The sequence below is a fragment of the Nerophis ophidion genome, linkage group LG13 (genome assembly GCF_033978795.1).
Source record: "Nerophis ophidion isolate RoL-2023_Sa linkage group LG13, RoL_Noph_v1.0, whole genome shotgun sequence".
Taxonomy (NCBI): domain Eukaryota; kingdom Metazoa; phylum Chordata; class Actinopteri; order Syngnathiformes; family Syngnathidae; genus Nerophis; species Nerophis ophidion.
Window position 1 is genome coordinate 21,409,895 of NC_084623.1, and position 26,386 is coordinate 21,436,280.

Here is a 26,386-nt window from a genome sequence, read left to right on the forward strand (position 1 = left end):
CATGGATCAATGCTTCAGCATTGTTTGACCCAAGTGACATTACTCTAAACACAACAATGGTAGGTATGAAAAACACTTACTTATTATGAACTGTTGTAGTGCAGACTGGCTCGTACATGCACATGCATCTTCTTGTTGCCATTTCTAATACAAAGTAGCATATAGTTTCGATTTAATCTGTCAGTAGATTTGTTACGGATGCATAAAAACTGCAAGAAAGACGGCGGGGAGAAGATGCTGTCGAAGTGGAAACACGTAAATAAGACCGTACGCAAAATGGCGCATCCTGAATGGTCAGAAAGCATCTTAAAACCGGTCCGTAAAATGTAATCCATGCAAAATTTTGACCAAAGAACCACCATTTCATGTTATGTGGACCAAAAGGGATTAATTTAAATGTAATAAAAAATAATCATAATATGACCTCTTTAAACTAAGGTCATAGAGCTGTAAGTTGAATGATGCGAACTCATTTGTTACTGGATACGCTTCTGCCTCTGACTTTGTACGTGTAAGTAATATGGAACTATAATTATTTGATACTTGTTTATTTTGACAATTGTCAGGTTTTTGATTGACTTCAATATTGGTCAAATCAGGACACTTACTACCTATGTCTAGCTTGTGTGCCATTGTTGTGTAGCTGCAAGCTCCTTGTAGCCTATAGCCTACCTTTTTTAAACGACTTGACGAAAATACATGAAAAGACCAACCTTGTGTGCTTATTGCAGGACATTTAGATGTTAACTGGCTGTCCAGCTTTGCACAAGTCAACACGCTGCAGGACTACTTGTATCGGACATTTTAGATATAGATATAATCCGATACTTGTTGATAGCCGATATCAATGTCCGATTGGGACACCCTTATTTGTGCACGCGATTATTGTTTATTTCTGCATATTTAATATCATTCTTTTTCTGTCATAGGTGTTGTGCACAGCACAGGGTCTGAAGGTGTATATGCAGGAACATTCCTTTCTCTGTCTTCGCAAAGGGCAGCTGCTCAGCGTGAGTGTGCAAGTCAACGACTGGGTGTACAACGGTGTCCTAATCTGCCCTGCCTGTACGGACGTTTGCGACGACTGTCCCCTGCCCCATGAACTCCCAACCAGAAACACCTCCAGGACTAAGACAATAGGTCGGTATACCAGTCCACGTTATACGTTTCAATATTAGGTGGTGTGTCTGTCTTTTATCAACATCTCTAAAAAAGTACTGGTGAATTTTTATTCATATAATGCAAAGAGAAGAAAAGACTTGTATACACAACCACTGCTTGATTTTAGGGGTGCAGATCTGATCAAACGAGCACCAACAAATGATTGAGCATAGGGCAGTACACTGCATCCGGAAAGTATTCACAGCTCAAATTTCCAAATGTTGTTGTTTTCCAGTCATTTTTCCCTCCAATTTTTCATATGTGCGAGCAAACGCCAAAACTCCTTGAGCATTCAGTGGCGCACATGTCAGTGATGGCAGACGTGCACACTGTTATGCAGTTATCTTTTTATTCGATTTTGTGTGCGGCCTAGATTTGCCGTGCGCAGAGGACGCCTGAGCTGTGTGCAATTGCACAGGCGCGTACCTTAGAGGGAACGTTGCTTACAGCCTAATTCCAAAATTGAATAATTACATTTTTGTCCTTAAAATTCTACACACTGTACCCCATAATAAAAATGGGACAATTTTTTTTTTTAAATAAATATTTCAAATGTATGACAAATAAAAAACTACTAATTCGTATGTACGTAAATATTCACAGCCTTTTCTCCATACTTGGTATAGATGTCTTTGGGTAGTTTCGCCCATTCTTCTTTGCAGCACTTCTCAAACTCCACCAGGTTGGATGGGAAGCGTTTGTGAGCAGCCATTTTTAGATCTTTATAAAGATGTTTAATTGGATTCAAGTCTGAGCTCTGGCTGGGCAACTCAAGGACACACAGTGTACGAAAGCCTATTGTGTGCCGTTAACTAATTCTGTAATGTTCCTGTGCCTTTAAAGGCCTACTGAAATGAGATTTTCTTATTCAAACGGGGATAGCAGGTCCATTCTATGTGTCATACTTGATCATTTCGCGATATTGCCATATTTTTGCTGAAATTATTTAGTAGAGAACATCCACGATAAAGTTCGCAACTTTTGGTGCTGATAAAAAAGCCCTGCCTTTACCGGAAGTCGCAGACGATGACGTCACAAGTGTGAGGGCTCCCCACATCCTCACATTGTTTTTAATGGGAGCCTCCAGCAGAAAGAGCTATTCGGACAGAGAAAACGTCAATTTCCCCATTAATTTGAGCGAGAATGAAAGACTCGTGTTTGAGGATATTGATAGCGAAGGACTAGAAAAAAAAAGAAAAAAATCAAGTAAAAAAAAAAAAAAGGCGATTACATTGGGACGGATTCAAATGTTTTTAGTCGCATTTACTAGGATAATTCTGGGAAATACCTTATCTTTCTATTGTGTTGCTAGTGTTTTAGTGAGTTTAATATTACCTGATAGTCGGAGGGGTGTGTCTCTACGGGTGTCTTGAGGCCAGTGTCTGAGGGAAGTCGACGGCATCTGTATGGACGGCGCAAGCTCAGCTGATCTCCGGTAAGACACGACTTTTTACCACAATTTTCTCACCGAAAACTGCTGGTTGACATTTGGTCGGGATCCATGTTCGCTTGACCGCTCTGATCTGTAGTAAAGTTTCACCTCCGGTAATTTTAAACAAGGAATCACCGTGTGTTTGTGTGGCTAAAGGCTAAAGCTTCCCAACTCCATCTTTCTACTTTGACTTCTCCATTATTAATTGAACAAATTGCATCTGTTAAAGCAGATGACTTTTAGTCGCGAGTCGTGCAGCACTAATATTTCCTTACAGTCCGTAACTTCACGCGCATGCGTCATCAGTCCGCGACGTTTCAAAATTGCAATTTAGTAAACTAAACCGGCCGTATTGGCATGTGGTGCAATGTTAATATTTCATCATTGATATATAAACTATCAGACTGCGTAGTCGGTAGTAATGGGTTTCAGTAGGCCTTTAAACGCTGTGTCTTAATGTCCAAGACAAATTTATCCTCTGAGACAAAAAAGCTACATTTTTATTATAGAGGACTATTGTAGAGGAGTTCAAGTACCTGGGAGTCTTGCTCACGAGTGAGAGAAGAGTGAATTGTGAGATCGACAGGCGGATTGGTTTGGCGTCCTCAGTTATGCGGACGCTGTCTCGGTCCGTTGTGGTGAAGAAGGAGCTGAGTCAGAAGGCAAAGCTCTCATAGGGAAGACCCAGGACATGTTGGGCTGGCCTGGGAACGCCTCGGGATCCCCCAGGAAGAGCTGGACGACGTGGCTGGGGGGAGGGAGGTCTGGGCTTCCCTGCTTAGGCTGCTGCCCCTGCGACTTGACCTCGGATAAGTAGAAGAAGATGGATGGATTGATTATTATTATTATCAAATCATCCATATGATCAAACTTTTGAGAAATTTCACACAAGCATGGAGAGGACATGAATTTAGCTGAGTGATATCGTAAAATTGTCTCCTATGGACTACCCAGGACAAATAGTCTGTTTAATCATATCTATCAGTACGATTTATTGTACGTATTTGTGTTTTGTTGTAGATCCGTGCTCCAGGTATGAAGATAAAGCCATCACTGTCAAGCTCCAGCTCGCCCTTGCTGCTGGAGTGCTCTTCTGCCAATTCAACTGACAGAATGCCGTCTAGCGCATGAAGTAATGTTACATTTTCTTAGATAACTTGAATTTTTGTGCGTGTTCTTTTCCATTGGACAACCTTGGCAAGTGTGTATCGAAAAATGTTATTTATTTATTGCAAATGCACTTAATTCGCATTGATTTTGAGATGACATCTCGAACCCCTAAGCAGCTGGACCTTGCTCAAGGGGCAGAACTCAGGAAGCACAACGTTTAGTTCCCAACAACCATCCAAACCAGAAGTGTTTGGCGCACAGGTGCTACAGCCCGAATACTGTATACTGCTTGTTCTCAAGTTGAACTTAGAGTGGATACAAAAAAGTTGAGTTGGATCAGTGTCGTATATATTGTTCCGCAACGCTATCTTGCTAGCATGCTAACTTTTTTAGCTGTTTTTTTCAGGAATACAATTAGGGATGGGCACCGAATCCAGGCAGTGCTTCACACAAAATCCAACAATGCAATGTTACGGGTTGCCTGGGTTTCCCATGACGTCACGTCCATTTGCAGACTCAGTCGGATCTAACTTGGGTCGCAGCGATAAATTGTATTAATGATAACGGCAGTAAAACTCCCGACGGTTAGTAATAGTGTTTTAAATTAAAATTATCGAAAAACTGAGATTGATAACCACAATTTGATAAAAAAACAGACTGACTGCCGTTTGCTCGCCAGTTTGAATGCTAACATGAAAACATAAGACAAAGTTTTTCCTCATTAAGAAACGACATACCCCAATCTAAACTTATATAAACACATTACTGTCTGAGCAACTAAGCTATTCAATTAAGCACATTAAACCTACAAGCTATGCTATCATAGCAGGGAATGATCAATACGAGAAATAGGAGGAAATGTCCAAGGACAACTGAAAAGAGTAGGACATCCAGAAAGTACAACGGCTGCCGGAAATAATAAATCAAATTTTTTTTTTTCAACACACTTTTCATTTAAATAAATCTTAAAATGCTTAAGTACAGACCATTATTTAAAACAATAAAGGTTTAGCCACCTGCAACCTCAAAAATCATACTTGCCAACCTTGAGACCTCCGATTTCGGGAGGTGGTGGGTGGTCGGGGGCGGGGCGTGGTTAAGAGGGGAGGAGTATATTTACAGCTACAATTCACCAAGTCAAGTATTTCATACATACATATAAATATGTATGTATGTATGTATATACATATAAATATGTATGTATGTATGTATTTATATATATATATATATACATTATACTTGGATTTCAGTGTTTATTTATTCACACAACACTCATCTACTCATTGTTGAGTTAAGGGTTGAATTGTCCATCCTTGTTCTATTCTCTGTCACTATTTTTCTAACCATATGCATGTACAGTAGAAGGCAGTATTGTCCTGTTTAACAGTGTCACAACATTGCTGTTTACTGCAGACGAACTGATTTACGGTAGACGAAAACGTGATTGCTGTTGGTGTCTGTTGTTACCGCGCTGGGAGGACGTTAATTAAACTGCCTAACAATAAACCCACATAAGAAACCAAGAACTCGCCCTAGATCATTCTACAGTTATAACGTCATTGGGCAGACATGCTGTTTACATTGTGGGAAAGTGCAGGTGAAAACAGGCTGTCCTCACTCAGGTCCGAATAGAGCTGGAGGGGGCGTGGCCTCCAGTTCCGCCTGAATTTCGGGAGATTTTCGGGAGAAAATTTGTCCTGGGAGGTTTTCGGGAGAGGCGCTGAATTTCGGGAGTCCCCTGGAAAATCCGGGAGGGTTGGCAAGTATGTCAAAAAGGGACAAGCGGTAGAAAATGGATGGATGGATGGAAATTTAGCCAATAAAATAGATAAAACCGTAAGAGTAAAGAATATCAGTGAAGAATAAGAAACACAAAATATGCGAAATATGGAGTTTTCAGCATGTCTATTTATTTTATATATTTTTTAAAAATCTAAGGATTTCAGTGTGTGTGTAAGTACTTTTTGAGCACATTCAATAACATTGCAATAACATTGGCGCTAATTTTGTTGACAATAACCGTGATAGAAAAACTTCATATTGTTATATCCCTATCACTAGCACGTGGCCATCACTCCAGCAGGACTCAGAGCGGCCTCAACCAAACTGCCTACTGCTAATGCTGCAATTTTCAATGCTGACAAAGAAATGGTCACAGAAATTTAATAATAAAATCAAGATATAACAACTAGACGGAAGTTATAATCAGATTGTTTTTAAATGTACTAAAATATTTTTTTTTAATTTTATTATCAGAAAAAAAATCCATCCATTTTCTACCGCTTATTCCCTTTTGGGGTCGCGGGGAAAAAATTCATATATATTCATATAAATTCATATAAATTCATATATATATTTATTAACACACTTAAGAAGGCCGAAAATTGTTACCGTTGAGTCCTGGCAATCTATACCGTATTGGTTCAAATGTGAAAGGTATCCATCCCTGTATACAACTAAGAGTTATTTACGGTAATTTCCGAACGATACATAATGCAGCAAATTAATGGATTTTTTTTTCCAGGTTCATGGCGCCAATTTATTTTGTGTTGTCACATCAAACCAACAACATTTTTCACATTATATCAAACACACTCACACAATCATTCCGTCAGCCATTTTGCGCATTTATGCACTCACCCTCAACTCTGACACCGAAGACGACGACCTCGGCAGTTTCAGTGCGCAGTGGAAGGATGATGAAAATAGCCATTGATGAATTTTTTGGTGAGCGACTGTATGCTGTGTTACAGAGGCACAGTCTTTTGTTAAATTGGTGAATAAACTCAAGCGCCTGTGTAAATGTTTGATGTTACAATGTGTACATCTGCAGTCTACAGACTTTACATATACAAAATAAAATATCCCAAAAAATAGTTGGTGCGGTTTATATATTATGTTTATATTTTTATGTATTATATCTGTAGTCCAGAGATTACGGTAGTTTTTTTACTTGAGGCTGTCTTGAGGCTCTACTCTGCTTAGGCTGCTGCCCCCACGACTCAACTTCAGATAAGCGAAAGAAGATGGATGTATGGTCAAATAAGTTAATGACTTTGTGAGGGGAAAAGAACCATAGGGTTGACAACATTTTTTTGTTTTGTTTTGTTGCTATAGAAAATGTGAATAATTTATTTTTGGAACGTGACAGTGCATTTATTTTGAGAGGAGCTCAGAGGTTGGCTGCGAGCCAATGGTGAAAAGATACTGTATGTCCTCAGTTACTATAGCAGATAGGAAAATTGGCGTTTCTAATGAATGATTTTAAGGTATTACTATAAACTTGGAAATTTCAAATGAAAGAAAAGCCCTCAAAATATTGTTTTATTGGATCAAATTAATTTATGTTAGATAAGCCTGGTTTATTTTAGTCTATTTTATTTTGTATTGTTCATTTTTACTTTTATTTTCTATGTTAAATCATTAGTTAAAACTTGGAAAATTTCAGAAGAAATGAAAGCCCTCCAAATATTGTCTTTATTGGATCAAATTAATTTATTTTAGATAAGCCCAGTTCATGTTATCAGTCTCTTATAGTTTGTATTGTCTGTTAATTTTTACATGTATTTTTTCCTAACAAATCTTTTCTGTATGTGGATTATGTTTGAATTGTTTTGTTTTATATTGATGTAAATTGTTTTGCCTGATGTCAACTGTAGCGTCGGGCCTTATTTTGTTTGTATATTAATCCAGGCTGTCAAAATTATGTGATTAATCACAAAAACTATTGCATGATTCATAAACATACATATTAATTATGCACATTATTTTGACCGTCAAGCTCTGTTACCTTAACCGCCATATAGGGTCAGTAATCAGAACATTACACAGAGCATCAATACACAAATAATTGAGGAGACTCTGGTCGGTGTGCTCACTGGCAGATTTCACTTCAAAACACAGCCTGGAAGTACTTTGGATACAACTGTTACCAATTTTTTTCTGGATAACATTCTGACAATAAAATTGCATTTGTGTACAAATATTGGGGTGCTTTCTGCAGCAAATTTTAATCATGTAAGATCGTAATCACCTGTGATTAATCATGAATATTCCAAAATGTGAGTGATCTAATTTAAAAAATATAATTTGACCGCCCTAATATTAATGCAATGAACACACAACTGGTGTGTTGTCTGGTGAACTCTTGTGGTCAGTGCAATTTCTAATCAACCCAAGAATATATACAACCCACTTCATACACATAAATTGAATTCTTAAAGTGAAACACAAATTCTCCCATTGGTTTAATGCAGCGGTGTCAAACTCATTTTAGATCGGGGGCCACATGGAGAAAAAATCTACTCCCAAATGGCCCAGACTGGTAAAACCATGGCACGATAACTTAAAAATAAAGACAATTTCAGATTGTTTTCTTTGTTTCAAAAATAGAAATGCACATTCTGAAAATGTACAAATCATAATGTTGTTGGGGTTTTTTTTTTTACACTTAAATGTTGCAATTAATAGCATTCTATCTTTATTTGTTGTTATTTATATTTTCTCAATAAATTATGTGATAATGTTCATCAGTAAACTAATTGGTGTTAATTTTTAATCTATCAAGCTATGAAAATTATATCAAAATCAAATTACAGTACGATGTAGTTTGATCATTTTCCTCGACTGATGTAGTAACGACATGTGGTTTATTTTGTACATATGTAGCATCATCTACAAAGATACAAAAAATTGCTATTGCGACACCCAGTGGACATCAGTTTCTTTCATTCAAAAATTTCAGGTTAATTCTTATACTTAACAAACTCATCCCACGGGCCGGATAAAACATGTTCGATTCTGGCCCGCAGGGCGTACGTTTATCACCCTTGATTTAATGATTTCAAATTAATAATAAAATCTTGGGAAATGGTCAGGGATGGAATTGCCCTTAAATTATTGTTTTTATAGATTTAGAAAAGCCATTTAGTTTTAGTGAGTTAAATAGTACCTGATAGTCGGAAGGGTGTCTCCACGGGTGTCTTGACGTGCAGTGTCTCAGGGGAGTCAACGGCAGCTATGGACGGCACAAGCTCAGCTTTTCTCCGGTAAGAACTGACTTTTTAACCACAATTTTCTCACCGAAACCTGCTGGTTGACATTTGGTAGGGATCCATGTTGGCTTGACTGCGCTCTGATCCATAGGAAAGTTTCACCTCCAGGAATTTTAAACAGGGAATCACTGTGTGTTTGTGTGGCTAAAGGCTAAAGCTTCCCAACTCCATCTTTCTACTGTGACTTCTCCAATATTAATTGAACACATTGCAAAAGATACACCAACACAGATGTCCAAAATAATTATGTCGTTAACGCAGACGACTTTTAGCTCTGTGTGTGCGCCGCGCTCATACTTCCTAAAATAGAATAGAATAGAATAGAATGAACTTTATTGTCATTATATTTGCATATAACGAGATTAAAGACTCCAATTTAAGGTGCGGTAGTGGGAACAAGTATGGGGTGAAATAAATGACATTAGAGGTAAAAAGGAAAAACTAACAATTGAAATAAACGGACTACTATCCAATAAAAATAATAAGCAATTATGTACAATATACAAAACACTATAGAAATACAAAATATTGTACAATATACAGAACAAGACAAGAGTACCGAAGTAATAATAATCAGTGTCGGACGTATTGCACTCAAAGGGTAGTATTGCACAGTAGGGTATTGGGGCATGATATTGTATAGGGGTGAATTATTATTTTAAGTTAGAGTTCAACATGGTGACAGCTTTGGGAAAGAAGCCGTCTCTGAGCCTGTTTGTTCTGGCTCTGATGCACCTGTAGCGCCTGCCTGATGGTAGCAAGTCAAAACAGGTGCAAGACAGGGTGTGTGCTGTCCTTGGTAATGTTTTTTGCTCTGTTGAGGCAACGGGAGTTGTGTAAATCCTTCAGGGAGGGCAGAGGACAGCCTATGATTTTTTGTGCAGACTTTATGACCCTCAGAACCGTGATGTCTTGCGTACACGTCAACATTACACGACGTTTCGAAGACGAAACTCCTGGGAAATTTTAAATTGTAATTTAGTAAACTAAAAAGGCCGTATTTTCATGTGTTGCAATGTTAATATTTCATCATTGATATATAAACGATCAGACTGCGTGGTGGGTAGTAGTGGGTTTCAGTAAGCCTTTAAATCTTCATATTAAGGTGCGGGCCACAAAATAAAGTCTCACGGGCCGCGTGTTTGAAACCCTTGATTTACACATTACAATGGTGTAGTACCGCACTATGTCGGGAGTGGCGGTAATGGGCGTCACAAGTTGTTTTCCAAGCACCAATACACAACAGACTACGAAAGCGCCGAAGAAGAAAAACGGTAGAAGAAGAAATAAGAGAGCGTTGCGTTTTGTGACACACGTGCATTGACTTCGCTCGACTGGCAGCAAGAATGGGTAAAGTTTCGATGAAAAAGAGGACTATGAAAGGTCTAAAGAAGGCTCCAGATGTTCCGGACAAAACGACCGAGGTAAACTTAGAGGAGTTGCCCAATGCCGGGGAGGCAATCACGGACGACGAGGACGAAGGCAGCGACGACGAACGAAGACACCAAAAGCTGCTGGAAGCTATCAACTCTCTCGGCACAAAGCGCAAGAAAAAACTCTTCGAGCGATCCGAGGCGAGTAACCACATGTCCGAATTTACCGTAATGGCAGAGGGAGAGGGCGTCAAAATAAAGATGTCGGATTTGCTCAAGTCATTAGACAAAGTCCCGGATGTTTCCGGGAAGACCAAAAGGCAGCTGAAGAGCCTGCAGGATAGCAAGAAACCTCTGGCGTGTCCTCTGAGCAAAGAGGAAACCGAGAGGATCCAGAGAGATTTGGCCTTTCAGAAAGCCGCCACAGAGGTCACTAGCTGGCAGAATGAGATAAAACAGAACGATCGAGCTGAGCAGCTTGTCTTCCCCCTCAGACAAGAACCGTCTGGCCCAAAAACCATAGAGAAAGTCGTCAACGGCTGGAAAGCCAAAACTCCACTCGAACAAGAGATATTCGCCCTGTTGTCAGCCAACAAGAAGCCCGCCGACAAACCCATTTTGACTCCCGCCGAGCAGGCGTCTGTGAAGGCCATGAGCCTGCTGGACGCCAAGATGCGGCGAGCCGAGCTGCAGAAAGTCCGAGCTCAGCAGTCTTACTACGAAGCCAAGGCGCGACGGGAGAGCAAGATCAAGAGCAAGACATATCACAAGGTTCTTAACAAAGCAAAGCGCAAAGATTTCCTCAAGAAGTTCGACGAGCTGGTGCAGAAAGACCCCACGTCTGCTTTGGAGGAAATGGACAAAATGGAGGTGGCCAGGATGCAGGAAAGGATGTCGTTGAAACATCAGAACAGCGGAAAGTGGGCCGTATCCAAGGTCATCATGGCCAAATACGACAAAAGCGCTCGCCAGGCCATGCAGCAGCAGCTGGACATAAACAAGGATCTGACTCTAAAGCGGCCGACGCCTTTGCAAGACAATGTGGAAGAAGAGGAGGATCCTGAAGTCGTGCCTGATTTTGCAAACGAGGCGGTGCAAGGAGCAGATCCGTCGAATCCCTGGATGAGAGGAACGCTCCTGCTAGAACCTGCAAGTGAGGATGTGCCCGATGTTCAACCGCAGCCCGCTGTAGACGTGGAGGAAGCGGAGGAAAGCGAGGTCGAGGAAACCGAAGAAGAATCGCTCCTGCGAGAGTTTGATCGGCGACGAAAGACGCGCCAAGCGCAGGAAGCGGTTCAGGTCGGATTTGAGGATTCTGGAACTGGAGCAGCAGCAGGGGCTGCTAAAAAAGAAGAGGAGCAGCGAATGGAGTTCACGAAACTTTACAGAGAAAAAGTGGGAGATGGTCAGGAGGCTCTGCTGCAGGAAAGCCTTCACCGCATTCAGAGTTTCGAGGACATGGAGCTCCTGGGTGGAGCTGAGTCCGTTCCCGACAAAGCACCCGATCGTGCACAGCAGTCTTCAGCGGCACCTGAACCGCTTCCTGGTGAGGACAAGGCGCAGAAAACCTGCAAGAGGAAACGGGACATCCAATTGAAAGACGTCCTTACGAAGGACACCAAGGTCATTCAGGTACCTCTCGCTCCAACCGCCGCGGACGGCGAAGACTCGGAGGAGAAGCTCGGTCAGATGGGGCTCATCAAAGAGGCTTTTGCCGGAGACGACGTCGTCGCAGACTTCCTGAGGGAGAAGGGGAAGCAGGAAGGCGCAGGGAAGCCAGCAGCGGTGAGTTTGGCTCTGCCCGGGTGGGGCAGCTGGGGCGGCACTGGCATCCAAATGTCCAAAAGAAAGCGCAGAAAGTTCGCCGTCAAAACGGAGCCGCCTCCCCCCAGGAAAGACCAGAACAAGCTGGGCGTCATCATTTCCGAGAAGAGGAACAGCGCCATCAGCCTTCACCAGGTCAACTCTCTCCCCTTCCCTTTCAACGAAGTGGCTCAGTTCGAGCGCACGGTGTGTGCGCCCGTGGGCCGCACTTGGAACACCGAGCGCACCGTCAAGGCGCTCACCAAGCGCAAGGTCATCACCCAGCATGGAGCCTTCATCCAGCCAATGGTCAAGGAGGATTTGCTGAAGGGCAAATCCAGCAGCAGGAGACTTCTTTATAAAAAGTAACAGGTGAAGATATGTAGTTGTTTATACAATAACAATATACAGTAATAAGATATATGCTGTATTTTATATACTGTATAAATAAATAATTAGGCAAATGTTGATTTGTTTGAAGTTATTAATACTAAATGAGGAATAGGCTCCAGCACACCTGTGACCCGGGGAGGGACAAACGGTAGAAAGTTATTATGTGACGGAGTACAAATCAACTGTAATGTTATAGGCAAGACTTAATTAACTACTGTTTATCTTGATTTAATGCCTAATATTAAATCTTTTTTTTTTGCTCACAATGAGTTTGCTTGAAAAAAAAGTCTATTTACACGTAACATTTATAGCAATATACTTAATATCCTGTAAGACAGTTGTTCTCGAATGGGGGTACGCGTACCCTTGGGGATACTTGAAGGTATGCCAAGGGGTACGTGAGATTTAAAAAAAATATTCTAAAAATTGCAACAATTCAAAAAACCTTTATAAATATATATATATTGAATAATACTTCAACAAAATATGAATGTAAGTTCATAAACTGTGAAAAGAAATGCAACAATGCAATATTCAGTGTTGACAGCTACATTTTTTGTGGACATGTTCCATAAATATTGATGTTAAAGATTTATTTTTTTAGTGGAGAAATGCTTAGAATTAAGTTCATGAATCCAGATGGATCTCTATTACAATCCCCAAAGAGGGCACTTTAAGTTGATGATTACCTCTATGAGTAGAAATCTTTATTTATAATTGAATCACTTGTTTATTTTTCAACAAGTTTTTAGTTATTTTTATATCTTTTTTTCCAAATAGTTCAAGAAAGACCACTACAAATTTGCAATATTTTGCACTGGTATACAATTTAATAAATCAGAAACTGATGACACAGTGCTAGATTTGACTTATTTATCTCTTTTTTTCAACCAAAAACGCTTTGCTCTTATTAGGGGGTACTTGAATTAAAATCATTTTCACAGGGGGTACATCACTGAAAAAAGGTTGAGAACCACTCCTGTAAGATACTGTATATATCCTGAAATGCCTTCAAGATACCATATGAAGATATGTGGGTATTGTTAGATACTAAGGTCCTGAGTAGTCCTGGGTTCAATCCCAGGCTCAGGATCTTTCTGTGTTGAGTTTGCATGTCCTCGCCGCGACTGCGTGGGTTCCCTCCGGGTACTAAGGCTTCCTCCCAACGCCAAAAACATGCACGTGGGGAGAAGTTGATTGGCAACACTAAATTGGCCCTAGTGTGTGAATGTCAGTGTGAATGTTGTCTGTCTATCTGTGTTGGCCCTGCGATGAGGTGGTGACTTGTCCAGGGTGTACCCCGAATGCAGCTGAGATAGGCTCCAGCGATCCCCCCCGACCCCAAAAGGGACAAGCGGTAGAAAATGGATGGATAAATAAATAATGAGGTAATTTTTTTATTCATATGTTAATACTAAATGAGTACACATCAACTGTAATGTAATAGGCAAGACTTATTTGACTATATCTTGATTCAATGCCCAATGGTAAAAAAATGTTTCCCCCCAATTACTTTTCTTAAAGAATGAAGCATATTTGCACGTAATATTTATACCAATATACCTTCCTGTAATATAATGAACAGAACGTGAAATAGTTTCATTCTGTTCTGCGTATGACATATTTTTTCCTTTTAATAAACTCAATTTATATTATCGCCGGGGATTATTTTTGCTTTGCATTAGCTTACCTTGAACAGTAGGGGTCAGTAATGCAACAATGTCTCTGAATAACGCTGCCAAAGAAGAGAGTGTACAGCACCGTTGTGTTGCCAGACGTACAATAATTACGTCAGGGGTCACCAACTACTTATTGGGTACTGATTAATGCAAAGGGCTCCCAGTTTGATACACACTTAAATAAATTGCCAGAAATAGCAAATTCGCTCAATTTACCTTTAATAAATAAATCTATATATATTAAAAAAATGGGTATTTATGTCTGTCATGCCGTCGTACATTTTTTTTTCCTTTTACGGAATGTTTTTTGTAGAGAACAAATTATGAAAAAAACACTTAATTGAACGATTTAAAAGAGGAGAAAACACGAAAAAAATTACAATACAATTTTGAAACATAGTTTATCTTCAATTTCGACTCTTTGAAATTCTAAATTCAACCGAAAAAACGAATAGAAAAAGTAGCTAATTCGAATCTTTTTGGAAAAAAAAAAAATTTATGGAACATCATTAGTAATTTTTCCTGATTAAGATTAATTTTAAAAAATTGATGACATGTTTTAAATAGGCTAAAATCCAATCTGCACTTTGTTATAATATATAACAAAGACAAATCATTATTTCTTCTAGATTTCCGAGAACAAACATTTTAAAAGAAATTCTAAAGACTTTGAAATAAGATATAAATTTGATTGTACAGATTTTTTAGATTTGCCAGAATATATATTTGTTTTAATTTTAATCATAATAAGTTTGAAGAAATATTTCACAAATATTCTTTGTCAAAAACACAAAAGCTAAAATGAAAAAATAAATTGAAATGTATTTATTATTCATTACAACAATAATTTAATAAATTACTTGAACATTGATTTAAATTGTCAGGAAAGAAGAGGAAAGAATTTAAAAGGTAAAAAGGTATATGTGTTTAAAAATCCTAAAATCATTTTTAAGGTTGTATTTTTTTCTTTAAAATCGTCTTTCTGAAAGTAATAAAAAGCAAAATAAAAAAATTTATGAATTTATTTAAACAAGTGAAGACCAAGTCTAAAATATTTTCTTGGATTTTCAAATTAAATTTGAGTTTTGTCTCTCTTAGAATTAAAAATGTCGAGCAAAGCGAGACCAGCTTGCGAGTAAATAAATGAAATGTAAAAAAATAGAGGCAGCTCACTGGTAAGTGCTGCTATTTGAGCTATTTTTAGAACAGGCCAGCGGGCGACTCATCTGGTCCTTTACGGGCTACCTGGTGCCCGCGGGCACCGCGTTGGTGACCCCTGAATTACGATATTTGAGTTCACGCACTGTACTTAATTCGATTACAAACTCCCACGATGCAGGAAAATGTGAGCCTTTCAATAGTTGCTAATACATTAAACACAATATACGTCATGATGGTGTTTGGCGCTGCCTCCCATAGCTCTTTGCGACAGGTGGGAGTGCTGTTCTGCCAGTGGGGCGATATTCCAATAGTTCATTCAAAAGTCATCTAATAAGCGTTATACTACCCTAAATACAATAAATGTAACCATATGGTAAGATAATTTGTCCTTTTGACTACGCTGGTTGAAAGTGGGGATGCGAATAAAACTGGTGAATTTTGCAAAGTCGTCTTATTCCATCCTTATACGACTGTAACCTATTTTTATGGTTTTGCCTCTTTGTGATAAGTTCCTGTTATACAGTATATGCCTTTTCACCTTCAAAATAGGAGCTCAAGGCATACACTGTATAACAGGAACTTATCACAAAGAGGCGAAACCATAAAAATAGAAAAGACACCAACAGAAGAAAATCAGCTGCCTCCACTTTTTTTTTTTAAATGTTTATTTATAAATTTCAACATTTACAAACAGCTGATAAACAATAATCAAAATAAGTCCAACAACAGTATAAAACATTACAAGGCATTATAAAAACAGTACAAAACTGTGCCAGGGGGTTGTAAATTCAAAGTAACAAAAATACAATACAAAAAATATATGTAGAATAAACAAAGTGCAAAGCCATAGGCTCACTCCCAGATTCAGTAAATAACTTAAATTTGGAACACAGCATCATCGTTTTCACAGCTTTTTTTTGTTGCTAGAGGTAGAGAGCGTTTTAAATCTTTTTTAAAGGCACAAGAGACAGGTTGGGTATTGAGAAACTTACAATTATGAATATAAAACTTATGATTTGCAAATCCTTTTCAACTTATATTCAGTTGAATAGACGGCAAAGACAAGATATTTAACGTTCAAACTGAGAAACTGATTTTTTTTTTGCAAATAATAATTAACTTGGAATTTAATGGCAGCAACACATTGCAAAAAAGTTGACACAGGTGCATTTTTACCACTGTGTTACATGGCCTTTTCTTTTAAAAACACTCAGTAAGCATTTGGGAACTGAGGAGACCAATTTTTAAAGCTTTTCAGGTGGAATTATTTCCCATTCTGGCTTGATATACAGCTTAAGTTGTTCAACAGTCTCCGTTGTGGTATTTTAGCCAATAGAATAATGAGGTTGGAAAGGTAAAATTGTCTTTAAAATTTTTGTTCATATAGTGTAAAACCAAATATCACACCTTTAAAACAAAGCACAAATTTGTCATGAATATTGTCCAGGATGAAGCGACCGATGCCCTGCCATAGTAATTGTTGACTGCTTTCACAAGTCCAAAACAGGTGGTAAACAGTCTCTGGATGCATGTTACATAAGGTGCAGGTAACATCAATGTCCTTCTTGTATCCAACCATCACAGTCTTTACAGCAGGGGTCACCAACCTTTTTGAAACCAAGAGCGCGCTACTTCTTGGGTACTGATGCGAAGGGCTACCAGTTTGAAACACACTTAAATAAATTGCCAGAAATAGCCAATTTGCTCAATTTACCTTTAATATATAAATATATATATATATATATATATATATATATATATATCCATCCATCCATCCATCCATTTTCTACCGCTTATTCCCTTTCGGGGTCGCGGGGGGCGCTGGCTATTTCTGTCTGTCATTCCGTTGTTCATTTTTTTTCCTTCAACGGAACATTTTTTGTATAGAAAAAATGATGAAAAAAACACTTAATTGAACGGTTTAAAAGAGGAGAAAACACGTAAAAAATAAAAAAATAAATTTTGAAACATAGTTTATCTTCAATTTCGACTCTTTAAAATTCAAAATTCAACCCCAAAAAATCAGGAGAAAAAATAGCTAATTCGAATCTTTTTGAAAAAATTATTTATGGAACATCATTAGTCATTTTTCCTGATTAAGATACATTTTTAAATTTTGATGACACGTTTTGAATACATTAAATTCCACTTTGAAATAAGATTTAAATTTGTTTCTACAGATTCTCTATAGTTGCCGGAAAAAATTTTTTTTAATTTTAATCATAAGTTTGAAGAAATATTCCTCAAATATTCTTCGTCGAAAAAACAGAAGCTAAAATGAAGAATTAAATCAAAATGTATTTATTATTCTTTACAATACTAAAAAAAAAAATACTTGAACATTGATTTAAATTGTCAGGAAAGAAGAGGAAGGAATTTAAAAGGTAAAAAGGTATATGTAAGATATATATATGAAAACATTTTAAGGTTTTATTTTTTCTCTAAAATTGTCTTTCTGAAAGTTATAAGCAGCAAAGTAAAAAAATTAATTAATTTATTTAAACAAGTGAAGACCAAGTCTTTAAAATATTTTCTTGAATTTTCAAATTCTATTGGAGTTTTGTCTCTCTTGGAATCAAAAATGTCGAGCAAAGCGAGACCAGCTTGCTAATAAATAAATACAATTTTTAAAATAGAGGCAGCTCACTGGTAAGTGCTGCTATTTGAGCTATTTTTAGAACAGGCCAGTGGGCGAATCATCTAGTCCTTATGGGCTAGATGACCTCTGCTTTGGTGACCCATGCTTTACAGGCTAATAACGATGAATGATTTTAAAAGATATCTCTTTGACTTTGTTGGTAAGTAAATATCTGTTAGGATCAGCTGCTTCCACTTAATGTGAATCAACGAATGGACGTCTGAAAGTGACGTCACTTCCGCTTTGGTCAAAATTGCTTTTATAACGAATACAAGTAGTCATTAACGTAGCATGAAGAAATAATAACGATGATAAATAGTGTAATGCTGCCGTATATTTTTTTGTACGGATCTGCCTCCCTATTTTTGCGTCCACTAGGGAGCGTTTAAAAAGTTTGTAGCATACGAAGAAATCACGTGACCTGTCACAACTCCGTTCAACATGGCGGCGACTGTCTCTGCTTTTCATCGAAGCAGACAAGGCTCTAAAATCGGTGCCCAGTACGACCAAGACGGCAACCTTATTCAGGTACAAAAAAAACTCTTCCATCATAGTAGTGCGCGTGTATTAAAATATGCGCGTAAGTCTGTGGTTGTGTGGTGCTTATAACAGCGAGATTAATTAAAGTTATTACGTTCTGGAACGCAATCTACAGACCGCGACTGTTTGAATTGGTTTGGAATAATGTATTAAAGGCCTACTGAAATGAGATTTTCTTATTTAAACGGGGATAGCAGGTCCATTCTATGTGTCATACTTGGTCATTTTGCGATATTGCCATATTTTTGCTGAAAGAATTTAGTAGAGAACATCAACGATAAAGTTCGCTACTTTTGGTCTCTAATAAAAAAGCCCTGCCTTTACCGGAAGTAGCAGACGATGTGCGCTTGACGTCACGGGTTGTGGAGCTCCTCACATCCTCACATTGTTTGCAATCATGGCCACCAGCAGCGAGAGCGATTCGGACCGAGAAAGCGACCATTTCCCCATTAATTTGAGCGAGGATGAAAGATTTGTGGATAAGGAAAGTGAGAGTGAAGGACTAGGAAAAAAAAAAAACTAGACGGCAGAGCGATTCAGATGTTATTAGACAAATTTAATAGGGTAATTCTGGAAAATCCCTTATTTGCTTATTGTTTTACTAGTGTTTTAGTGAAAGTCGGAGGGGTGTGGCCATGGGTGTGATGACCGCCAGTGTCTCTGAGGGAAGCCCCGGTTCTCGACGAGGCAAAGCGAAGGCAGCCGTTGGGGCCGGGCTGAGAGTTTTTTTTCCCCCTCTTTCACGGTGGAAGCATCCCACTGCCTCTTTGACAGGTGCACGAGAAACGACGCAAGCTCTCCGCTCATGTCTACTGTAAAAGCCGACTTATTACCACCATTTTCTCACCGAAACCTCCCGGTTGACATGTGGTAGGGAACCATGTTCGCTTGACCGCTCTGTTCCATAGTAAAGTTTCATCGTCATCTTTCGGGAATCTAAACAAGAAAACAAGGAAACACCGGCTGTGTTTGTGTTGCTAAAGGCGGCCGAAATACACCGCTTCCCACCGACATCTTTCTTCTTTGACGTCTCCATTATTAATTAAACAAATTGCAAAAGATTCAGCAACACAGATGTCCAGAATACTGTGTAATTATGCGATTAAAGCAGAGGACTTATAGCTGGGATCGGGGCTGGAACAAAATGCCCGCTACAATCCGTGTCGTCACCCGCACACGTCATCATACGCGTCATCATACGGCGACGTTTTCAACAGGATACTTCGCGCGAAAGTTAAATTGCAATTTAGTAAACTAAAAAGGCCGTATTGGCATGTGTTGCAATGTTAAGATTTCATCATTTATATATAAACTATCAGACTGCGTGGTCGGTAGTAGTGGGTTTCAGTAGGCCTTTAAGCCTGGAAAATGACATATTCATTTACTTTTGATAAATGTATTGTATATGTGTTATTAAAACTAAAACAAGTACGAACTAAACATGGCCAGCATAATTGACATGGTGTCCTCTCCTGCAATGTTTCTTATTAATCTTACATATGATATTAATGCACTACATTCATCGACATTTTGTTAGGATCCATGGATAGTTGTAGATCAGAATACCGTTTTTGAGACAATTTCGATGATTGCGACGAAGCTTCTAACTTGTTTTTTTTTTAAGATAATAAAGTATTGATTGCAATGAAGTACACTTTAAATCAGGGGTTTCAAACTCAATTTACATGGGGGGCACTGGATGCAGAAACTGGGTGAGGCTGTGGCCGGGCCAAGTGATTAGGACACCTGATTCTGATCATTTGGATGGGTGGCCAAATACTTTTGGCTGTATAGTGTATGTTTGGTATGGTGTCCATAGCTTTCAATGGAAGGGGTTCATCTTAAAGTGATCTTTGACTCAAAAAGGAAAGGAGCACTGATCCGCTTGCTTGGGTTCCCAGGTGGAGGCCCGGGAAGATGAAGAGCAGAGCATCAAGCTGGCGGAGATCCTGGAGCTGCTTTTGGCTGCCGGCTATTTCAGAGCCCGCATTAAAGGACTGTCCCCCTTTGATAAGGTAAGGTGGTTTAGGAATGAGACCAAATCAAATCTTGAAGGTGAACTATACTTTTTTTATTTCGCCTATCATTCACAATCCATATTTGAGACAATGACGCAGTTCTTTCGCTTCTTAATACATTTTAATTTGTAATATATGGGAAGTATGAGGTGGCTAACGATTGAAGCTAATCGTGTCCTCTATTGCGCCCACAAAATCCTGTAAAAACATCCCAAAACCACCAACAATACTCTAATAGTAGTAACATTATTATAAGCGCAAACACAGAGGAACTACTTTTAGTGGCGCCTTGATCACAGAGAGGTTACGAACGAATGCAGCTATTGAGGTACTGAGCCAGTGAGCTGCTGCATCGCTTCTGAGTTGGTAAAAGTTAATTCTAGATTATAAATAATCTCTCTCACTTGTACAGTAGAAGGATGTGGCCAAAAACCAAGAAGTTGGTCAGCTTTGACAATCAACTAAGACCTTGAGATCGTGACAAAGATATGAAAACACGCGCGTTTGCGCCCAGTTTTTGTTTTTACCAGCATTAGGATTATAATTTATTCTTCATCTAAACAGGAATATATTAACATCCTATCAGTCCGCATGCCAGTGAGAGACGACATTGTACAGTAAGTGATTGTCCGCATGTCAGTGAGAAAAGACATTGTACAGTAAGTGATTGTTTTGTTATGTTTGTAGTTTGTAATTGGTCATGGTTTAGCTGTTGCGGGCGTGCTTTACATGTTACATGAAGATTGCCACAAGTTTACAGTTATGCAAACTTGCCACAAGATTATTATTTCCAAATTTCTCGTTATAATCCGCTTGTCGTCGTACTAGTTGTGACCCCAAAATGCAGGAGACAGCAGACAGCGTGCAGTATTTAATGTCCAAATGTACACAACCAATATAGAGTGCAGCAGGGAAATGCACAGAAAAGCACAGGGTCAGCTTTGCATGTAAGGAAGGCTAAGCCTACAGAGAGCTTACATCAAAAAAAGAATGGTAAAGCAGGTCCTTTAGTAACAAAAACCATGTCTGTAACTTCAACACATACAGAACAAAAGTGGGAACAATATAAGAGCGAAAAACAGGAAATAAACCTAAAACATCGGAAAAACACCCACAAACTAAACAAGACATGACCTGTGTGACAGGTTATATGACATGTCTTCTGCCAAGAAAGTATATTTTGTGACACTGGCTATTCATTTATTGTATTATTATAATATAACACTTGGCTATAAGTGTATATGTGTACTTTTTGAGCACATTGATCATAATATTGATAACCGTGAACGTTTTAGTGACAATAACTGCGATATGAAACTTTCATATTGTACACCCATACTCAAAATAACATACATCCCAATAATTCACCATTTCCCATAGGGCTGGAAAATTATTGCAAAAATAATAATTATGATTTTTTTGATTCATATTGAAATCACAATTATTAACACGATTTTTCTCTATTTTAAAAACATTAGTATTTATTGTCCCACCAAAACACAATTTTAAGTATAATTTAAAAGAACATATGGATCTAAATTATTCATGAATAAATAAGTAAAAAAAAAAAAAAATTGTTAAAACAATAATTTGTTTGCCGCAAAAAACATTTCAATTCCGCTTTTTAGCTTTAACACTTATGCTGTGTGCTTTTTGTGTCGTAAAAATATATATGTATATATACATATATATATATATATGACAATTAAATGTAAAAATTATTCCATTTATTGGTGCAATATATCTTTGGACAATTTATATGAGTATTTTAAGTCAAAGTATAATAATTTTATTAAGTTATCAGTAAGTGCTTTAAGTACATTATGCTTGTGTAAGGTACTTTGTTTCTTCTTAAGGTAAATGTTTTGTAAATTGCCCCAAAATTGTGTGTTCCAACAGCGGATTCCGTTTAGTGTGTCAATTCTGAGTTTCCGTCTGTGGTTACGTGGACACGGAACCAATATGGCATACATTTTTTTTTCAAATTAAGTTTAGTGATTATTGATTGATACAACAATGGTGAGATCCCAAGCGTTTAGTATACATGGTCTTTTTTTCACTCATTCTCCCCTCATTCGTTTCACCGTTACAAGCTCAGGAAACTGCATGCCTTTGTGCGGCATTGTATTTTATCTTTAAAATCAGCGCATAGGAGTCGTCCCACAAACTTACTCCAATGCGTCCAATACCGCTCAGTCATCCTGAGAGTTTCAACATCACAAAGCCTTACACCAAACTTTAATGAAGTCGTCGCCAAGTTTCGATCTTGGCCAAAACCTCATGGGAGGACATCTACTGAATTGCAAACAATTGTTGGCAGCTCTGTAACTATACATGACACAGACCAAGACACAGCCTTACTAGTTGCGACTCACTAGTGAGAAGCATTGCAAAGTAACACAAATGAGGAGTAAGCTAAATGTCCAACTGAGAGTATATTTTGGTGTCAAACCAATTGAGCAACATGAACCTATAAACACAGACGAATGAGCGAGAATGCCAAATTTGTTTGAAAGTGATGGCAACAAAAAAGACAGCAAGCACCCGACCCCGTTTTTCCAACTGGGAAAAAAACTGATGTTCAATTTTTGTTAACAGAGATTAACAAGTTACATGAGGAATGTTTACATTGCCAACAAAGTTTACAATTATGCAATTTACATGTCTGAAAAAAACAGTATTGAATATTGCCATTTGTAATAAAAAGTAGAGTGTATTTCTAACTTCTGTCAATAGACTCTATATGGAATTGCTAAAAACTACCAAGATGGTTAAGGAGAAGACGCAGTTGAAGGGGGCTTGGCCTGAAGAAGGACGATTGGGCGCAATTTAACGGCCCACAAAATGAAAGCTGCTTGAAGATGGTCTGTAAAACAGAGTCTATGCAAAATTTGGACCAAAGAACCACCATTACATGTTATGTAGACCACAAGGAATAGTTTTAAATGTTGATATAAATCTTAATATGACCACTTTTAACAAATATCCATGTAAAATGATAATAAAAAAATGTTTGGTCACTTCCTGTATTATACAACTTGCACTTTTAATTTTCTTTTGTTCACTTCTTGAGCTGAACCTCCAGTCTGACTCATCTTGTTCCCGCTGGTTGTACAGGTGGTCGGCGGGATGACATGGTGCATCACCACATGTAACTATGACATTGACGTGGATCTTCTTTTTCAAGAAAACTCAACCATCGGTCAGAAAATGTAAGTTGTTTCCTTATTATTTTACTCCCTGTGCCTTTAAAAGTATGTACAAAGTACTTGACCTCACCATGTAGACAGGTGTTGTGTAAAATCGTTCCCGATTTTTTTTTTTTTGCAAACTGCATTGACAAAGTATTGTTGGAGAACTCCTTACATTTTTGTGAGGCTTACATTCTAAGACGAGCAGTGAATAGCAAAAAAAAAATTGATCCCATAAAAATTCCTAATAGGGTGTATTCCGTCACGTGAGTTTTGAACGGAAGTAAACAAAGTGGTGGGCCACCAAACCAATATGGCTGCAGTGCAGCAAACAGTGCAAACTATCTGAGCAGGCAAGAGGTCTTGATGTTATCAATAAAAGCATATACGAGCAAAAAAGCTAACTATGCAATAGAATCTAACCCTATACATTTAAAAAAAAAAAAGATTTGTCGTGTCATCCCGAGGATTAGCCGTCAGTCGCGTTCCCAGATAATATCAAACTATCTGGTGCTCCAGACATCAGTCTACACTACAAAATGGATGAAAACTTGTAAAAGCATGGATGTCCACAGCTTCTTTGTGTGTGGCTGGGTCAAGGTAATTGGTATTAAAACTCTCCTGAACAAATCATGCAGTGTTTTTGCTCAGGTAAGGTTAAATTTCATAATTTAACTTGGCGTCTACAGCCATGTTTGTTGCACACGCCGTTTACGAGTACGCATTTTTTTCCGCGTCTTTATAAAAATATTCCTATAAATGTCTACCTTGTGTATGTGCTGAACGCTTCGTTTACTATTGCTGCCTTTGGTAAAAGCTTAACGTTAGGTTTTGCTCACATTTGCGGTCTTTTATTTAGAAAAGTGGTGGTTATTTGGTGGTTTAAGAAACACTCATAGCAAAAAAAAAACGCAAGCATGGGGCATTTTTTTTTTCTAGAAGGGTTAAATGCTGTACAGAACTCTACGACAGAAGACGCTCGATAGCCCACCAGTTCGAGTCTAACATATTTAATGAGTCAGATGTGATCTCATGTGAATATAAATACAACATTATATTACATGCTGCTGTGTTGAGTTGATGCCATACGCTTTGCTGGCTTGCTCCTCCCCCTCAAAACCTGCCTACTCTATCGTAGTTGTTTTGTATTTACAGTGCATTGACTGAGAAGATTGTGTCTGTTTTACCAAAAATGAAATGTCCTCATCATCTGGAGCCCCATCAAATCCAAGGACTGGATTTTATCCACGTTTTTCCAGTAATCCAGGTATTTAATAGTAACCATGTACTGTTATTCTTTTTCAATTGAGGTCTGTTTTTAGACAGTGTATATAAGAATACATGCAGCTAATTGTTGTGGGTGATAAACTTTGCTTTGTCTTAAGGATTCAATAACTTTTATTGTCATACCACACACTTAACACATGAGAGGACAAGAAAAAAGTCGATTACTTCATCGATTTGCATGTCATTTCTTGCTAGTGGCTGGTGAAGCGAGCCATAGAGACCAGAGAGCAAATGGGCGACTATGTGAGAGCTTACTCCATATCCCAGTTCCAGAAAGCTTACAGCTTTCCAGAGGTACCGTTCTGTGGAAGTTACATCTGAATACTAAAATTGTGTTGTTGTCATAAAATTCTTATTTTATATTGACCATGCAAAACGGCTGCACGATTAATCGTAAAAAGATGTTCGTGATCTCATTTTAAACATGTACAATACTCCACATGCTGCATTATAAACAAACAGAACATTGCCTTTGCCTCTACCCTCATAAACGGTAAAGTGTCTTTACAACACGTCAAGCAGCAGAACTCAAAGTAGAAATTAAGACGGACAAACTTTTGTGTTAAAGGAAACTGAACTTTTTTTGAATTTTGCCTATCGTTCACCATCCTTATGAAAAACATGTCAACAGATATATATATATTTTTTTTTTTTTAATGGGTTCTAAATATTAAATACATTAGATCAAAAGTCTGCTTACAACAGAGCCTACAGTTGTCGCTCTATTCTGCCTATAAAGCCCTTAAAAACATCCATATTTTATATACATCTTGTAAGTATATATTTAATGTAGTAACAGGCCCATTTATGATAACATTTAATACATTTGTATTTGTATTTGTATTTTCTAATCTAATCTAATGGCGTAGGTACCAACGTGCACAATAGTAACCGGACCGAAAAAAGCCGTACCTATCACAATCTGCTTTATTGACCGGGTATGTTTAACACAAAAGGAATTTGATTTTCTTTGTACAATTAAAAAAATAAATATTAATAATTAACTAAAATACAGTGGGGCATAAAATTATTTAGTCAGCCACCGATTGTGCAAGTTCTCCCTCTTAAAATGATGACAGAGGTCTGTAATTTTCATCATAGGTACACTTCAACTGTGAGAGACAGAATGTGAAAAAAAAATCCAGGAATTCACATTGTTGGAATTTTAAAGAATTTATTTGTAAATTATGGTGGAAAATAAGTATTTGGTCAACCATTCAAAGCTCTCACTGATGGAAGGAGGTTTTGTCTCAAAATCTCACGATACGATTCATTCTTTCCTTAACACGGATCAATCGTCATGTCCCCTTAGCAGAAAAACAGCCCCAAAGCATGATGTTTCCACCCCCATGCTTCACAGTAGGTGTGGTGTTCTTGGAATGCAAGTCAGTATTCTTCTTCCTCCAAACACGACAAGTTGAGTTTATTCCAAAATGGATACATGGATGATACAGCAGAGGATTGGGAGAATGTCATGTGGTCAGATGAAACCAAAATAGAACTTTTTTTTCACTTTGTCTCTCACTGTTTAAGTGTACGTATGATG

General features: G+C 38.1%; 3 protein-coding genes across 5 annotated transcripts in view; all 3 read left to right on the forward strand.

Moving 5' to 3' along the window:
- Window positions 1-6,579, forward strand: part of lmln (leishmanolysin-like (metallopeptidase M8 family)) — a 37,947-nt gene extending 31,368 nt beyond the window's left edge. For all 3 annotated transcript variants that reach the window (XM_061918578.1, XM_061918580.1, XM_061918579.1), the window contains exons 15-16: window positions 930-1,140; window positions 3,614-6,579. In XM_061918578.1, coding sequence (XP_061774562.1) covers window positions 930-1,140; window positions 3,614-3,702 — 300 coding nt within the window. In that variant the 3' untranslated portion in view covers window positions 3,703-6,579. The remainder of the gene's footprint in view (window positions 1-929; window positions 1,141-3,613) is intronic.
- A 3,399-nt stretch (window positions 6,580-9,978) lies between these two features.
- Window positions 9,979-12,401, forward strand: si:dkey-251i10.3 (uncharacterized protein LOC553498 homolog). Its single transcript, XM_061918581.1, has one exon. It carries the CDS (start codon window positions 10,104-10,106, stop codon window positions 12,300-12,302), a length of 2,199 nt encoding a protein of 732 aa, XP_061774565.1. The 5' UTR covers window positions 9,979-10,103; the 3' UTR covers window positions 12,303-12,401.
- A 5,658-nt stretch (window positions 12,402-18,059) lies between these two features.
- Window positions 18,060-26,386, forward strand: part of ccdc93 (coiled-coil domain containing 93) — a 31,416-nt gene continuing 23,089 nt past the window's right edge. The window contains exons 1-5 of the mRNA XM_061918582.1: window positions 18,060-18,332; window positions 20,246-20,359; window positions 23,480-23,574; window positions 24,709-24,820; window positions 25,036-25,134. Of these exons, the coding sequence (XP_061774566.1) occupies window positions 18,246-18,332; window positions 20,246-20,359; window positions 23,480-23,574; window positions 24,709-24,820; window positions 25,036-25,134 (507 nt within the window). The 5' untranslated portion in view covers window positions 18,060-18,245. The remainder of the gene's footprint in view (window positions 18,333-20,245; window positions 20,360-23,479; window positions 23,575-24,708; window positions 24,821-25,035; window positions 25,135-26,386) is intronic.

Coding starts and splice junctions, on each gene's coding strand:
- si:dkey-251i10.3 (XM_061918581.1), top strand. CDS start 10,104: ATGGGTAAAGTTTCGATGAAAAAGAGGACTATGAAAGGTCTAAAGAAG.